Source organism: Cuculus canorus, chromosome 1 (genome assembly GCF_017976375.1).
Source record: "Cuculus canorus isolate bCucCan1 chromosome 1, bCucCan1.pri, whole genome shotgun sequence".
NCBI lineage: Eukaryota > Metazoa > Chordata > Aves > Cuculiformes > Cuculidae > Cuculus > Cuculus canorus.
Window position 1 is genome coordinate 25,620,247 of NC_071401.1, and position 18,402 is coordinate 25,638,648.

Sequence of the window (18,402 nt, forward strand, 5' to 3'; positions counted from 1 at the left end):
TAAACTAACAAATTCTGCACAGATCCCATTAATTTTAATGCAATACTGAAATAATTTCTGAACTACAGAGTGCTTCCAAGAAGTTTCTACAGTGTATTACATTACATAATAACAGCCTATTTCCCACCACAGACAGACTCACCCTAACAACCTGACAAATACTACTCCATACAACTTCTCCAGAGAGCTTTAAAAGCAAGTAGAGCTTAAAATGTAACCTTTATAGCCTGAAGGGTTGATGTACCATATACTGTCTGTGAAGTTATCTGCTATGAAGCTCTAACAGGGCTACAGTAACTTCTGAGTCAGAGAAATCCAGCAATATGAAACAAGATGAGAAGAATTTGAGTTCATTAACTGGACAATGAACAGCAGAAAATCTGTGAGTGCAGACCACAATCACTCAATGGTCATGTAAGAAACTTATCTAGGTATCTCAGAAGTGGTTTTATAATCAACTATTTGGAAATTCAGATACCTTAAAAGAGTTAGAGGCACTGTTCACCTTAGCAAACAGTCAAAAAAGGTGAATGGCACATATTCTTGTCGCTTTACACACTGTGTCCGAAATGTAAGAAGTTTTTATTAGCATGTCAGCTGTTGAGACATTTCACTGAAATGCATCATTACACATTCTCCACTCTTTGAAGTGAAGACAAGCTGTGCACTAAGCAGTCCTAATTTTCTTCTGCTGAAGATACAGTCCAGTCATAAGTCTACCTGAACTTCCCTTGATCCCAAGAAGTCAATAAAACTCCACCTGGATATCTGACAGCATTATACTCTGAAGACACTTGCACAACACTGAGTGACAAATCCATTCTTTACTGCCTACTTGAATTTAGTTTACTCAGATTAGAACTCTCTATTTTTTATCCAACTACTAACTTATTGGAACAAGGTATCTGTCATGATATATATTAAATGAAGAATATGCAGTTTACTGCTTATTTTAACAGTTCCTTCATTCCTCATCCTGAAACATCCATCGGATTAAGGATCCTTCATCATTCTGAAACACAAGAAATAGCAAACATTTCCCAATAACTCTGAAAGCAAAGACTTTCACATTTTTGTATGAAAGCACACAATTCTCTAAAGATCAGCAGCAGTGTTAAAATAATCACTCTGTTGGTGACAGCCTAAAATTAACAAATATTTTGAAGCAACTGGCAGATAGTTCACATTTATATGTGACGGAGCAGGATCAAGGAAGAACCATCGCAAACTTTCTAGTAATATTTTCCTCTTCAAGGACAGTTGTATATGCTACAAAATCTATGAAAATTATTCCCTTATAAAGCCGGGTACCATAGTTAAGGACTAGTCTGGGCAGACTTTGCTCAGTACTAGTTCCCAACAAAACCAAACTTCATAAAATTGAAGGAAATCAAGGGGCAGGGAGAAGATGGGGTGAAAATCCACCTGTCATGGTTTTGCCTGGCCAATTTTGGCAGCTAAAACTGAGTCATTCCCCCATGGAAAGAGGAAAGGAAAATGAAAAGAAAAAGCTGTGGGCTGGAAACTGAACTAAAACAGCTTTGATGAAACAATAATAACAATAACAACAGCAACAACAATAATAATCAGAAGAAGAAAATAATAAATCATAAACAAATATAGAAAATTGCATCCCCACCCCTCACTGACTACATGTCACCACAAACGCTGCAGAGCAAGCACAGGGAAGAAGATGAGTGGAAGGAGGGAGCTGGGCTCAGGAATGCACGGATCTGGGATTAGGGGCAAACAGACAGAGGAGGTCCTCACTGGACGTCAGCCATCAAAGAAGAAAGAGATATCTTTGTGATCTCTCAAGTGTATACCATGTACGACGTATACAGGATGAAATACTCTATTGGTCAGTTTGGGATCACCTGTCCTGTCCGCCCCTCCCTGCAGGTGCAACCCTTTCTCACCTCTTTGACTTAGGGCTTTCCACCAGCTCAAGGATGGCCTTCTATAGGTATAAGTATAAGCCATGGCCTTCCTGCATAGCAATGCTCCATGTCATCACTTCTAGAGAGAAACACTGTCTGAAAAACACGCAGTTAACTTTCAGATATTGAAGTTACTTAGACGGGACTGAGATAGCACCATGTCAAATTTCTGTAACAGACAATATTGACTGGAAGAAAAAAAAAATTGCAGAAAAAAAATCTAACTCCTTATTTGTTCTCGACAGAAGCAATGTGAGTGCTGGATTGCAGGCATATGCACATTTAGGCACACATAAGAGCTCCAACCTCCCATTCCCAGATAGGCAAGTTACTGACTAGCAAAGATTTACATGGGAATCTCTGAACAAATGAAACCTAAATTATGCAGGGTCATAAAATAAAGAAAGAAAAGAAAAATTCTTTTCAGTGTAGATTGACCATATCCTTAATGATTCTATGACTCCTGCTCAGGAAATCACTTTACATTTACTGGGAGGAGGAACAAACACCCCCAAACCAACAACCCCTATACCTCCTTGCCCCTTCCCACACACCACCTTCCCCAAAGAAAGGGAGAAAACTAGTAAGAATACAGTCTGCCCAGCTGTTTTGCAGTATTGCTAAGTAGCTGAAAGTCTTGCTTCTCCTCCATAAGGCAATGTAGAAGCAATTGAATGAAATAAGATATCTGAAGAGAGTTTTTACAGGGTACAAAATCTTATGAATGAGAGCAGTAGCCCGTTGACTCAGAATGGTATTATTCACAGCAATTAAATCTTTTCTGAGAAAGGAAGTTTGAGAACGTGAAGCCCACAGATTTTAAAGTCATAGAGAAAAGAGCTGCTTAAAGGGAAGAAAACACCAAATTACGGTTTCACTAACAAGATCAAACAAATTTAGGCTACTCAGTCTTCTGTCTGCCAAATTTTTTACTTGAAAACCCCCTCCCTTAGCTTCAGCTACAGCTTCACCAAATTAACTCTTGAGATATGGCTGCAACATAAATTTTTTAAGACTTGCTAAAGATCCAACATAAGTACTTGGATACATACAGATTATGTAGATGGCAGAACACTCTAAATCACTTGTTACATTTTTGAAAATGGAGGAACATTTACCCTGCTAGGATCCTTCCCTTCCTTCTTTGGGATTTGCCAGAAGACAGCTGCTCCTCCCTCAGCAGCGCCTACCAATAACCCTTTTGCTCTCAGGGCTCCGCTAAGAGTTTCACAGGATTGTAAATCCATTCATTTTCCTGACCTACATGTAACAGACTTCTGTGTAAAGGTGGTGAGTGATCTTTTCATGTCAAGTCTTCAGTAGCTCTGTGCTGCTTTCTACAAACTCCTCTCCTTGCTGTTTCTTCTGTGTTGTGCTTCGCCTCACTGTTCCAGACTACTAGCACCATCCATGACAACCATATATTGTCCTCCTAACAATCTCTCTCCTCTTGAAGGGCAGATTTTTCCAGTATCATGCTCAGTGTCACGTTCACTGCTAAATAATCAGCCTCTCCTTCTTTGGATCTGCATTTCTAAGTGATTGAGATTAAGTACTAAATTGCAAAGGTATTATGTACACCTTACTAAAGACAAAGTGTCTCAGTCTTATTTCGCATAAGCTTCCCATTTTACTGTTGCTGGATATCCAGCATTTTCTGTCTAACCCTGATTAGGACTGCCTGCAGAGGTAGTGTCTTTGTTCTTTCTAACACAGCACACACCCAATGCACCTCAGGAATCTGTTCCAGCTCTACTTGACAGGCTGAAAATGACTTGTCACCTTTTCTAATCTGCTTGGATTACTTATTTCCAGCGAGTAATCTAAAATAATACAGGGTAAAGGCTAAGGAAAGTTGTTACACATTTTTAGTGAGGCTTTGTTAACAAAGGAAGGAAACACTGTACACACAGACAACGGTTGGTTTGGGATACAAAAACTTCCCCCACACTCTGCCTAGGTTCTTTTGGGGAAAAAAATTTGGAACCGTAAGGCTGCCTGTCATTTCAGGATTTCAGAATGATGTTCAGTTCTGACAAGCTGCTTAGAAAGAAGATTGATGACTGCACAACATCATAACATTCCTGCTGCAGCAGGACAAGACGTTGCAGTGGAAAACTAAAGGCGAAGGAGAACCTCCCAAGGGAATAACTGAAGGCAGTGCTGAAGAGCTTCGATCAGTATAGCCACCATATAGGTCATTGTTCAGAGCACCGCCTCTTTCTTCTCTAACCCGAAGCACTGTTAAAGCTTTCCTCTTCCTACAGAGGTACAAAGTGACATTCAGTTAGTCCTCTCCCATTCCATCTGTAACATTTAAGAGAGCAGTTCCTGCTGTATGCTGCAAAAGATGACTGGCATTCACTTGGACTCAGCACAAAAGGAAACAGAGCTTAATTTTCTTTTCTAGGACAGCCCTCCTCCATCTGCAGAGTTTGTTTTTTCACAAGGAAGGCACATTTGAAAGCTACTCCTCCTACAGTGTCATTTAAGACTTGCCAGAGAAAGGAAAGTCTTATCCTTTCATTCTCATTACCTCCCTTCCCCCACAAACAACCCAAATATGACAGCTACATACCAGGATCCCAAATTTAAATATTGCTGCTTAAATGAGATTTAAATAAAACCTCAATATAATTTTGGTTGAAAGCATTTTTAGGAAGGTGTTATTCCTACCACACTACTAATCCACAATGGCTACTAAACATCACCCATTTGCTCCTTCAGTCCCTCACTTATAGTTTAGTAAATGCTTTAAGGTTAACTTCTGGTTCACGGCATTGTTTCTTCTTCATGTCTTAATGAAACTCATTAGAAAAAAAAAAGCAAACTAACCATCCAACTGAATATCCTTTTGTCAAAACCAAAAGTTATTGGGTAAATGTATTCATTTTGACAAATACTTTCAACTGAAAATGTCAGACATAAATTCTATTAACTATTGGAATACTTATACATGACTATAAAAGGTGTGATTTCCTTTCACTCTTGCATTATAGAAATGAAGCCCCAAAGAGACCTTACCTGGTTGCTTGGCATGTCTGTAGTACAGATACTGAATGTTCATATCAAGTTTATTTGTTGCTAAATTTAACCAAAAAAGCACAAAAAGTTCAAGCATCAATGCTCCTGGTTCTGAGCCCGTTAGAATAGCCCTGTTTTTCCTATCTCATCCCTTTAGATAGTACATCACTCTCGACCTTTGCTCACCATACTGCGAGCAATCAATGCTAATAGTAGCCCACCTGTACCCTTACCTAAAGTACAGAAATTTGAGTCTCCCTATCCTTGGTGATAAAAGCAACTGTCAACACCTGCTTTCACAAAGATCCTAACCACCTGCACAAACACTAAGCGCTTCTTACTTTTATGTCCCATTGTCCTTCATACATACATAATTTTTTCCACCACCTCAAAGCAATGAAATGTTTAACGCTTCTTACATTAAAGACCTTAACATATCATGGTTACTGCACTCTCATCTGGTCTCTGTTCCTCTGTTTCTGATAGGCTATTTGATTATTCTTTCCTACATTAACTGCTTCATATTTGCCTTATTAAATTTTACACTGATTGCAGTCAATGTTCCCAATTCATCAAGATCACACTCTATTTAAACAGATTCCTCCAGAGTATTCATAATGCTACTCAATCTGCCCCAGAACAGACGTGTTCTGGTTTAGAAATTGAAATGTCCATGTATCAATTTTTTTCCCTAAAGCATTCTTTTTCACAAAAAACAGAATCAACAATGTTGTATATGGGCTTTTAAATGATCATGAGCTGCTATATTTTTAATTGTATTCTTATCCAAGAAATAATTATGGCATGCAGGAGTTTATTCCCATGTGAACACAAGATTTCTCATTATCTAGTGTGCAATTTCCCACAACACATGCGTGTTACACTCACCTCCTTCTCAAAGTTATTTCCTCTTCAAGGAGCAAGTAAGTATGCCACTGAAACTCCATATATTGCTTTAGCTTACCTCAGATTTTGTGTGGGTGTAAGATGCAAACACAGATTTTATACGTGAAGAAATAGCAGAAGGTTAAAGAAATTTTGATTATAAGCCTACTAGATATACAAATAGAACAAAAGAGCTGGACTACAGAATCTAGATGTTTTGCTCAGGAGACCATTTCACACACAGAACAAACTACACAGACAGAATCATTTGTCAGTATTTGCTAGATTTTAAATGGATAGGAGTTGCAATTAGAAATCAAAACAAAGTAATACTGAAATACACAAGAGTAATTAAAAACTCAAAGAAAATTAAGGAGTCTCCTCGAAAACCTTCAGAAATGAATACATGATTCAGAGGCAGATAAGAATCAAGGGAACAAGAGACATCAGGCCATTTCAGGGACAACTAGAATAAAGAGTCAAAGGTTCAGCTTTTGGAAGCATGCTATATAGCAGCAGCCGCAGTTTGCAATTCAAATTAATGAAAAACAGACACATAACCTGGCTGCAAGGGAAGGCAGGTGAAGGTATTTTAAACAGCAAACATTCTCATGTTTAAAAAGTCAGCATATGCGTTTCAGTCAACACCCCTTACCTTTAGTCAAAGGCACTCTACCCTGGCAATTCCACAAGATGCCCTCAATCTTCCCCTACCGCCTGGCAGCTTTGAGAAAATCATTGCTTAAACCAAGCCAAAAAGATAATTAAAAGGAGTTCAGGCTGAGATTTCACTCTCCATTCACTCAGTGAGTAAATGTCTCTTACAGTTTTAATCTATTAAAGCTCAGAGGGGTTTTATTTAAAAGAAGTGTCTGAGACCCAGCATTTAATGGCATACCAAATCCACACAACTGATTTAGGAGAAGGAATCAACCTTAAACTACTTAGCATGAGTTTTATTTTCAGTAACATCTGACTGAATTAAAAACCCTGTAATGCTTTACTGGTTCCAGTGATAGCACACTGCAGTCTTCTGTTTTGTTTTCTAAAGTGAAACTCACTAGTCTCTGATAATTTCACACCTTTCTGTGCTCATTTTTCTCTATGCATAAAGTATCATACCCTGCCTGCACACCTCAAGTCCTCAAAGGCTTCTTTACTACCCTCTTTACTACTTTTCTTTACTACTTTCTTTCCTCTGAGATTTCAGTTCTATGGAAGAAGCTTGATTCCGTCCTTGGCAGCCTTCTCAAGCAAAACCACCTCCTTGTAGCAGGTGGTCTGACCTACTTAAAAAAAAATTTTGTAGAGAAAACATACAAGAAACTCATTAATAAAATTTAAGAACAAACTATACATGATATACACCATGTCACATAGCACTAACCAGCGACATAAGGAAAACAGTCTCAAGAGTTCAATGTATTTATAAAAATCTAAGTTATTTTCAGAGCACTACTCTCTTTACTCAGAACAATGGAAATATTTTAACCTACTGGTAATTGTATTAGTTCCTAAATCCGATTTGGTCTGGACATTCTGCCCCCATGAACTCGCACACAGCAGTGGGGACGTAGATTCAGAAGAGATTAAGTCAATACTTCCCACAGGATTGAACAAACAAGTTTCAAGCTTAAAGTGGAATGGAGGGGTAAAGACGCACAATGCATTATACATCACTGATTCAATAGTACTTAATATTGCTATCCCTGAACATCCCCTAAATCTCAGTCCCACTTCTACTGAAATTCACAGCAGAAATTCCCAGAAACACCGAGTAAGGAAACAGAATATGATCTCTAACTTCTATACAGAATCACAGAATCACAGAATTACAGAATCACAAGGTTGGAAAGGACCCATTGGATCATCGAGTCCAACCATTCCTAACACTCCCTAAACCATGTCCCTCAGCACTTCATCCACCCGTTCCTTAAACACCTCCAGGGAAGGCAACTCGACCACCTCCCTGGGCAGCCTGTTCCAGTACCCAATGACTCTTACTGTGAAGAATTTTTTTCTGATATCCAGCCTGAACCTCCCCTGGTGGAGCTTCAGGCCATTCCCTCTAGTCCTGTCCCCTGTCACTTGGGAGAAGAGGCCAGCTCCCTCCTCTCCACAACCTCATTTCAGGTAGTTGTAGAGAGTAATAAGGTCTCCCCTCAGCCTCCTCTTCTCCAGGCTAAACAACCCCAGCTCTCTCAGCCGCTCCTCATAAGACTTGTTCTCCAGCCCCCTCACCAGCTTTGTTGCTCTTCTCTGGACACGCTCCAGAGCCTCAACATCCTTCTTGTGGTGAGGGGTCCAGAACTGAACACAGTATTCGAGGTGCGGTCTCACCAGTGCCGAGTACAGAGGGAGAATAACCTCCCTGGACCTGCTGATGACCCCATTTCTGATACAAGCCAAGATGCCGTTGGCCTTCTTGGCCACCTGGGCACACTGCTGGCTCATGTTCAGTCGGCTGTCAACCAGCACCCCCAGGTCCTTCTCTTCCGTGCAGCTCTCCAGCCATTCTTCCCCCAGTCTGTAGCGCTGCATAGGGTTGTTGTGCCCCAAGTGCAGGACCCAGCATTTGGCCTTGTTAAACCTCATCCCATTGGTCTCGGCCCAGCAGTCCAGCCTGTTCAGATCCCTATACACAGCAGGATTCATTTAAGAAAGAATCCTTCTAGAAGCAGAGACCTGGATTCATCTTAATTAACCTGATGAGCATCTGAGAAGTATGTCATTGCCCTAGACGCATGCTTTGAACATGAAGGGAACCATGAGAGGGGATTCCAGACCAAATAGGTAGAATCTCCAAGGTACTTGTGTTTCTTGCCACTTACTGTAAGAGAAAGCAAAACGCATGGCATAAGATGCTGGAAAGTACAGAAAATAAGTTAAAATGATTCACAGTTGACTGCAATTTCAGAAAAGAAACTAGGTTCATAAAAGTTCAATTAGAAAAAGAAGGTACAAAACTGGGCTGTCACTACCACTTACTACAGCATCAATAGTTTTAGAACTATTTTGCCAGTATCAGTTATGGTTTGTGGTGGTTTAAAAATCTTGGTTCCTATCAATAGGTAGAGAAAAATTAAAGGATTGGATTGCACAGAAAAATACGCCTAGTGATAGAATATTTATAGAATCATAAAGTTGGAAAAGACCTTAGAGATCACTGACTCCAACTTTTTTTTGCCCTCTCAATATTTACCATTCACAGAAGAATTTTCTTCTACACAACAGCTTAGAAGAAAGGTTTTTGAAGAGAAATGTAATTGGAGAGAAATAAGTAATCAAGGACATACTTGCACTAAGTCTCAGGTAGCTGTTCGAACTTGAGTTTGATTAAAAAGTTATTAGCCTTCAGTTTATTAACTCAACTTTTTCAAAAGAGAGATTGCCAAGATTTTCCCAATGTTTGTGCAAAATCCAAGGACAGAATTATACTAAAATGCTTACATTAAAAAGCAAATATTTAAATTCTAAGAAGCTGGATGCAGTGCTAAAAGTTTTTCCTATTATTATATAATTTATTTATCTTAGGAAAGAAATACATGTGCTACAAAAAAAACTGTGAGAGGAATATGTTTGGTTTTTTCTTTTGATGTTACTTAAAGTTCTGCTAAATGGATGGAAATTCTTAATCCTCCTGTAACAAACAGTTTTAGAAGGAAAAGAAACACATTTTCTTTTTTCTAGCTTTTGAGGAAGGTCACAAAGTTGGTGAAGGATTTAGAGGGGAAGTCCTTTGAGGAGCAACTAATGTCACTTGGTTTGTTTAGTCTGGAGGAGACTGAGGGAAGACCTCATTGCAGTTTACTGCTTCCTTGTAAGGGACGGAAGAGGAGCAAGCGCTGATCTCTTCTCTCTGACAACCAATGATAGGACCCAAGGGAATGGCAGGAAGATGTGCCAGGGCAGGTTTAGGTTGAATATAAGGAAAAGGTTCCTCTCTCATAGGGTGGTGGAACACTGCAACAGGCTCCCCAGGGAAGCAGTTCTGGCACCAAGCCTGACAATACTCAACAAGCATTTGGACAATGCCCTCATATACACAGTGTGAATGTTGGGCTTGTCCTATGCAAGGACAGGAGTTGGACTTGTGGGTCCTTTCAAACTCAGGGTATTCTATGATTCTAACCTAGAAAATCCAAGATTCACTAATAGTGAGTCTGTGAACATTACTTGTTTTCAATACACACACCACGCTTACTTATGCAAATGAAAAATATTGCTAACAATAACAGCTTCAGAGAGTAAAAATAACATCATCTCAGTGAACACGAGAGTTTTACAATACCTACTGCAATGCTTTCAAACTATTGAGCTCAGCTTGTTCAGTGAAAGTCATGAAATACGGTATCTTAACAGGATGGGGGTGCAGAACAGATAAAATGACTACTATTTGAAAGCATAACAAACGTATCTCAGCTGTTGACAGAGTGCCTGCCAGAGGTCCTGAGGAGAGTGTGTTACTGAGCAGTGGAAACTCTTTTCAATGATCATCAGTAATGTTACACCTGTGTCCACAAAATAATCATACAGCATCATCAGAGAAATCTGTAAGCACTTTTCCAAGTCCCCTTTCACTACAAAAATAAGCAAAAAGATCATATACAACAAGACCATACAGTTGCAACGTTTACATTTGCCCTTCCTCTCCTCACAACACTACCCAGCAACACTCAAATCAGAACTTAGCTGGATGAGAAGGTCTTCTTAGTTATATCATACATTTAAAGCAATGAAGCAAAGTCAAGATGTCAAGGAAAAGGACACTTATTCAGAACTAATAGTTCTGAATGACCACACCGTCTCTTTATCACTGAGGCACACTTCCTCACGCTTACAAAATACATGACACCTTTGAGAAGCTGAAAATTACTCTTCCTTAACAAAAGGCTTCTGACTGTACATAAACTCTCTCATGAGTATCTGTATACGCTTCTAACACAGTAAGATCGACTGATGTGATATTTAAAGAATATTGAATCAGATATGCAAGTTTTCAGTCTTATTCAATTAATAACAGCTTTTCTTTGGCACAACAAGAAAGCCAATCTAAAGGCCACAAAAGATGACATCTTCTTAATTTTCAAAGTCAGCCTGCAGTTCCTAAGGGATGCCAGTTAGCAACCGTGGGAACTTGTATTGTGAGAGAGCATTTAGAGATGGAGCAACACAGTTGTCAGTCTCGGCTTAATAGGAACCAACCCTAGACAAATGAATGAACACACTGCTTTCAATTAGGAATGGGCTTCTGTTCACTTCTCTACAGAAGACTTTATCTGAGTAACAATTGAAATTGTTAGTCAATGTCATAATATGACATTAAAACAGCCTACCAAGAGTTACAAGGACCTATCACAGCTCTCCTCTAACACCAGGATAATACCAACTGCCAGCAAACTAACCAAGCGCGTCTTTGAATGATTTTGAACCAGATTTTGATGCTATTCTTACTAGTCTAATTTGTTATTGAAGTCCATTTCTCTCAAAAGGAATTGATAGAATCTTCCAAGACTCCCGTTGCCCATCAACACCTGCCGAGACAAACAATTTTCAGTCAGTGATTGATTTGATCATTTTTTTTTTTTTTTTTGGTTTTCAGTCTCTCACATCTTCAAGAAGGGGTCTGTTCACCAGCACTGAGAAAAAAAAAAAAAACCCTCATCTTTTAAGTACTTCTCCAAGACTAGTTTCAAAATACTAAAGCCTGAAATGGTACACCTTCCAGAAAAAAAATAACAAAAAATTATTAAATATACTGCAGGCAAAAAGGGGGAAAGTGAGGTGCATTAAACTTAGTGTATAATAAACTTCATGTCTAAAATTAAGCAACACAGGTATTTTCTGAGAGGTATTGCTGTCTAGCATTCACATTAGAAGACATCAAGCAAGGAACAGCTTGTACAGTGCAAGCACAATGGTTATCACGTCTTCAACTGTAATATGAAAGTACCACTTCAAAAACAGAAGTCTAATTTTTCCCAGCAGTTGCTCCCCTGTTAAAATGCTCGTGTGGCCTGCAGAAACCATATTACTTAATGTTTGCTCCTAATTAGTCAGTATCTGCAAAGCTACATCTCTCAGAGAATTCACCATGGTTCCCTGATTAATCAACACCACTCCTGTGTGGCTGCGGCTGGCAGGGAACTCCAAAGCTTTCAACAAAAGAGAGAAGTTAAAGTTACTGCACTCAGGAGAGGTCATTCACAAGAGAAAATAACACTTGTTGCCAACATTTTTCAAAGTAGGAATAATTTTAAGTTGCGTGCATCTCAAGTGGATTGTAACTACAACTGAAGAATAAATAAAGAACACACACAACCAGTCACCCTTAAAATTAAGTGCACCTTCTATATTAAGAATGGAACTGATTACAAACACTAATGTGAATCAAAATTACAGAGTACACACAAAACAAGTCACTGGCTGCACATAAACTTTGCTTTGTTTAACATTCATTTTGCCTCGACTGTTTTACAACATACACTACACAAATACTAAGAAGTGAATAACTTTCAATGAATGACACCTACCTCGCTTTATGTAGACTTTTCTGTACCAAGGACAATTCATGTCTAGAGAAAGACATGAGAGATCTTTAATCCATCCTACAATAGGGTAGATTTGGCCAGAATTTATTGTAGAATACAGTCATTATTACTAAATGTTTTCCACTTGTTAAGCATAAAACAATAAAAAAGCACATGCTCAGTATAGTCAAAGGTGCAAACAGTTGCTTTCTTTTTCTTGAGAGAGTACTTTCTTAAAACTGTAGTATTAATTCCTTACTAAAAACTAACATATTATACATCTTCTTAGAGGGGAGTTCACAGGAAAAGGATTTTACTTCTGTCATAAGATAATAACTTTAGAGCGGGGTTCCAATAAAAACCAAAACAATATTACACTCAATGAAGAAGCTTCAAGCTTTCAAGTGCTGTGATGTCTCCTTTCCTTGCAGCCACCTTTTTTTAAAAAGCTATTTTAGTAGCTTAAAGCAAGGCTGAGGAACTTGCTCCCATTCCACCCTACACCTCCCACGCACACTTCCGTAAGGTATGTCTTTAAGTAAAAGTAACTGTATTTCATATCTGTAAAGGTAATTTGAGTTGAAATAACATATTTTTTTAAAAAATTCAGATAGTGACCTTTATTCTGGTATCTCTACCACTGACCACTCAGCTGTCAGAAGACAAATCCACACAATAACACATAAACTGAAAAATAATTTGCATGACCTCATCTAGTTAAGCAACAACAAGCCACCTGTTCAAATAAGTAGGTCCCATTATAAACCAGATGTTTGTTCTTCCAAAAGCAAATTAAGGACTCACAAGGTGATAAAGCACTTTTGCCCAGACTGTAGTCTTTGTCTAAACATGCAAACTGCAAGTTCCTGTTACAAATACACACACCATAACACTCCTAAAAATGGCACTGTTTCACAATTTTGCTATTATATGTGGCCTTCATTAGTATTATCCCATTTTAATCTCTGGTGTTGTTTTAGAAGTGCGTCAGTAAACAGAAACCAGGCCTTTTATAAAACCATATTTCATTACATATCAAATAAAAATGACACCTTCTGTTAAGGGAAGGTTAAAAAACAAGCTGAAATGGTGCAGCTACAGTAAAGCAAGACAAATTTTAGCTATGAGAAAGTGTTCCTCCAATGCAGAAGTACCTGAGCAAGCATATTAAGGATGAATATTAACAGCATCTATTTATGCACTTAAACAACATTTCAATCTAAAAAAAAAATAGTAATATTCACAATAAGTACATGCCCTCATGATCCAAATTCCTACAGGCAGCCATTAAATCTACTCATTCCATTTCTGTTCTCCTTTTACAGCAAAGTTGGCAAGAAAAAAACTCCAAGACCTCTGCCTGGACAGGCTTTAATTTTGGCATGAGCTCATCAGACTGTTAAACACTTTGAAGAGCCCCACCATCTTCTTCAAATCCATCAGGATCGCACAGAGAAGCAATTCTATCTCTTCCTCCAGAGTACAAATAGCATCATTTCCTTGTACCAGTCAGCAAATAAATACATCCATAAAACCACACTTATACTATTCTAGACACAGTATGAAATCTATCCTGCTTTGAGGAATCATTAATAATTGAGCTGTGAGATAAATGCAGGCCACCAACACACTATAGGATCAGATTGCAGCCGTATGTTGTGCCCCATTTTGCACAAATTAATGTTCTATTTTGCACAAATTAGTATTCTAAAGTTTCAGAAACCTTGAAGTAAAAACTCAGATTCTGATATGACTTATATTGACATAAGTTATAACGGATTGCAAATAAACCACTATTCACCCTGTTTGTAACAAGGAGAACTATATTTTAACAAAACTAAATTTAACACCTAGTCAATAGTCGAAAACAAAGTTTCAGTCCCTGAACTGACATTGACCTGATGAGACAAGATCAGTTAATTTCCTTGGGGTTTGTTTTCTTGGGTTTTGTTCCCCACCCCCTTCTTTTGCTATTCCAGCATTAAATAATAGAAAGAGCTACTACAAGACACCTACTTAATCAAGCTCCTTGTAGTTCTCAGGATCACTTACGGTACGAAAAATTGAATTTTCCAAAACTGAGAGGAGTTATTGGGATAGGGCAAGCAATTGGAAAACATAGAAGGCACTAATTGTAACTTTCCTCAGGGACTGACTGTCCGAGCATTACCTGTCTCATCAAGACAAGCTCTTTACATTGCCATCAAATTTTATAGGCCACTATTTACATTCCTTTTAACCGAGCATAGTATTTATTAATGTCTTTTAGAGATACAAAACAGAACATCCCAACTAATCAGGCTGTTGGAGCATTTAAGCTGCGTTCCTCAATGTGTAGTCAGTGTGGGACAATCACCTGACTCGGATGCCCAGTTAAGACTTTGACTCCTACTGCTCTCTTTTGATTAGTCTGAGGCATCTAATGATAATACTCAGCAACAGCATACATTCCTTACTGCCCATCTGTACAACATGAGACTCATGTCACTTTTGGCCATGGCTGGGCAGTTCCAGTGTTGGCCTCATAAAGAGATGATTGCACAGAATAGCCTTTCTTGCAAGTTACATTCCCAAACAATAATCCTAGGAGAACTTTATTCTCTTATTTTTGCAGTCAAGTACTTCTCTTGGCTCAGAGCCTTAAGATTTTATTGCTTTTTAAGTTAGTGATGAAAGATTTAATCACAGATTTGTTAGATTTAACCTCCGAACATAGGCTTTTCCAGAATTTTCCAAGCTCCAACATGAGCCATGCTAGAAGTTCCCAACTATAAACACTACCGGAAAAAAATTTGGATTTACCATGCATTTCCTCCCAGTAATTATTCACAGCTCGAGTTTAGTAATAAAGAAATCCATCATTGGGCCCCCAACACCATCTGGGAGATAAGGCTTTTGGCAGAGAAAAATGGAGCAGCAATTGCCTAGCAGCACAGGAAATCAATGACTTCCCCACGCAGTGGGAAGCAAAAGGCTGCTCCTGCGGAGCACGGGATCATTCATTTCCCTTTCTGCCAGCAAAGCTGCTTCGTACATGTAGTGAGCAAAGTCTATGTTACACTGACAGAGGACACACACACCTTGCCCCCAGATCCCATCCTCACCAGCAGGGTTAGGCAGCCATCTATGCAATTTCAAGTGAATCGGAAGTGAATAGGAAGGAGCGAATACCTGTGGACGCCAGTCTCCCAGGAGCGCCTTTAGACACAAGGGTTTCAGGTTACGAGATAGGTAACAGATGTCCAAGTTCACCACTGATTTAAGCTCACCTCGAATAACATGACTTGAAAACTAAACATTTTTCAGGTCCAGGACAGCCTGGTCTTCCCTTCCCCCTCTCTACTAGCATAGTCCTATTTACTTCCAGCAACCAGAGCTCTGAAACAGGTATAAAGGTATTTTTTTTGTTTTAAGCACAACCATTAAAGGGGAGTTTGGAATATAAAAGCCAAAATTTAGCTCATTATCCAGGAGAAAGCAGGCCACATCAACTTTCTTGATAGCTAGACCACAAGTTTATTTATAATACAACACAGATATGCATCCCTTTTTATTGAGACTGGAATAGTAATTCAAGATCATCTGTCAAGGTCACAGCAGAGGCCACCACTGACCCATGCAGCTTCAAAATACCAACTCCTTCCTCAAATTTACTAGCCTCAGTGCTCCCTGGAGCATGAGGCAATGTAAGAAGAACAGGAGTTGAGAGCCTCCCCAAACCCACACGCTTTACCTTAGCTGCAGAACTTCACACCCACATTTTTGCTCCAGGTCAAAGTTTCCAACGAAGTCACAGTAATGGGATCATTACAGGCACGTATGCAGTCATCAAGAACTCAACCACTGTCTGTAACTGGTGTCAGAGGTTACTGATAGAAAACAGCAGTGGAAGGGATTTCTGGTAAAGCCAGACTTGGCCCCAATTTGAACCAGTGCTCTGAATAAGCAGCTTGCCCATTAACCAGCCCCCTCCAGAAGGTACAGCTGTAGCTGTTTCCAAAGCTACGCATGAATATTGACCCCAGTAACTGCAGATATGTTGCAATCATCACTGGATCTAGCTGGCAGTGTTTACCTGTATCAAGCATATTTTGCAGCATCTCCTGAAAGCTACACTATTAGCTGTATATCTATCAATCATTGATCCTAGAATCTGTAAAACATAGCTATCTTACAGCAGAAAAACCTCGGGTCTCTAGCAGCTTCTTGCTTTTCAGGGAGACTGCTCATCTCTCTACTCACATTTTATACTTCTATCATTTCTTCAGTTTAATAAGTTACATCTGTAAATGCAAGTATCTACCTTATTTCTCTAGAGTCACCATTGCTCTAAATCAATTCAGGTCATGCTGAAATTAGGCTTGACCTTCACGAGGTTAACAGCTTCTCCAGTTTTGCTATAATTAATACATGTCCGTAGATAAATTACAAATAAAATGAAAGACAGAAAAGAAGTAGGATTACTCTGTAATATTTTTTTCATCCTCAAGTTTAATAAGAAGCCTCTCAAAAATCTCCCCCTACTGCAGTTTAATAAGTCAGCAGAAGAGACACTGCTTGGAGGTATTTCATAGAAGAAATAAAATGTAACCAACAAGAGGCTCCTCAATAAATGTTGGCACCACACGCAACCCTACCTGTTTTCCTGCAAAAGGGAAAAAGCACACTCATTTTCTAACTTGCATCATCTTCTTAGTCCATTCTAGCTGCAGCATTTGGTCGGTCTGGACAGCAGTAAGCCTGCATTTATCTTGGTGCAATGTGTCCTCACTGTTTGTTCTTAGAGTTTAGAGACAAGTACAATGACTCATGAAACCGCTGCAAGAAAAAGCTGAAACAAGTTAACAGAATGATCTTCTTTAAAATGACATCCTACATTTCCGGGATGCAGAGCCAAAACCACATCACACTTATGACTATCAGATCTAAAGCTATTATTTATCATGAATGACAAGACCATCACAGAGGCCAAGTAGCGTTTCACCATACATTACTGAACTGCTCACAGATCTTAAGTACACTATAAACAGTGGAAAGTCTAGTCTTAAGTTCTAGAGCAAAGTATCTTTTTACTAACACGCTCTGCTTTTCCTTTTGAAAAATTGTATTTTCTTCACACAGAGAATAATCATCATGAAAATTCTTACCTGTTTTCCATCTAGTGTGTATAAGCGTTTAACCACCCCTGAATCCAGCTTGATGGCATCAGTTATATCAGTAAGAACCTGTTCAAATGAATGTGCTGTCTTCTTGTTAAGCAGAATCCGGACTGCCTTCCGTGGCTTCACTCCGCTCCTGATGATAGTGACTAGTTTAGGCCTAATGAAATCCTTATTTTCTTTTGCTTCTGGAGTACCTCCTTTAGCAGTGGCAAGAGACGGCACTGATCGAGAAGTAGAAGTTGTCTTAACATTCACTGACCAGTTTGGGTTTACATTCTTTGTGTACTCCAGTTTCTTGAAGGGTTCTATGGAACCACATACATAGCTTTCCCCTGGGGAAACAAAAGCACCAGATGAGCAAGTAAGATTAGAGGTGGGGTGTGAGTGGAACAGTAAAATAACAAATCAAATCCTTCCCAAATTACTAAACATTATTTTCATCATTCTTGATCTACAGTCCATAAAGTATTGATCTCTTCCCTTCTCAGATGCTAAAGACTATAAGATATTTTTTAGTGATCACCCCACAGCTAACCATTTAGAAAATTCTGTTACAAAATCCTTGAAAGCAGCAGGGTTTTTTTTTTTTTCAGAAAATACCATCTGCAGTGGGAACCACTGCTGTCAGTAAGCAGTGTTCATGTCTAATCAGCTGCCCAGTCCCAGCACATTATCACAGTAGTCACCCAACCTTCACGCTTAAATGGCCTGCTCCTAACACTTCCAGGCCCCAAACACTTCCAGAGGAAATAACTGAAATGTTATTGAAAACTATAGGTTACAAATAGCTTTCTATAAAAGGTGGATGAAAGTGTCATAGGAGATTTGTTAACATTTGATTATTTAAAGCTTTAAGTAGCA

At 39.0% G+C, this 18,402-nt stretch overlaps 1 protein-coding gene across 4 annotated transcripts in view; it reads right to left on the reverse strand.

Annotated features, from left to right (window-relative positions):
* Positions 1-18,402, reverse strand: part of DCLK1 (doublecortin like kinase 1) — a 262,831-nt gene that overhangs the window by 220,235 nt on the left and 24,194 nt on the right. For all 4 annotated transcript variants that reach the window (XM_054068052.1, XM_054068059.1, XM_054068042.1 and 1 more), the window contains exon 3: positions 17,527-17,873. In XM_054068052.1, the coding sequence (XP_053924027.1) occupies positions 17,527-17,873 (347 nt within the window). The remainder of the gene's footprint in view (positions 1-17,526; positions 17,874-18,402) is intronic.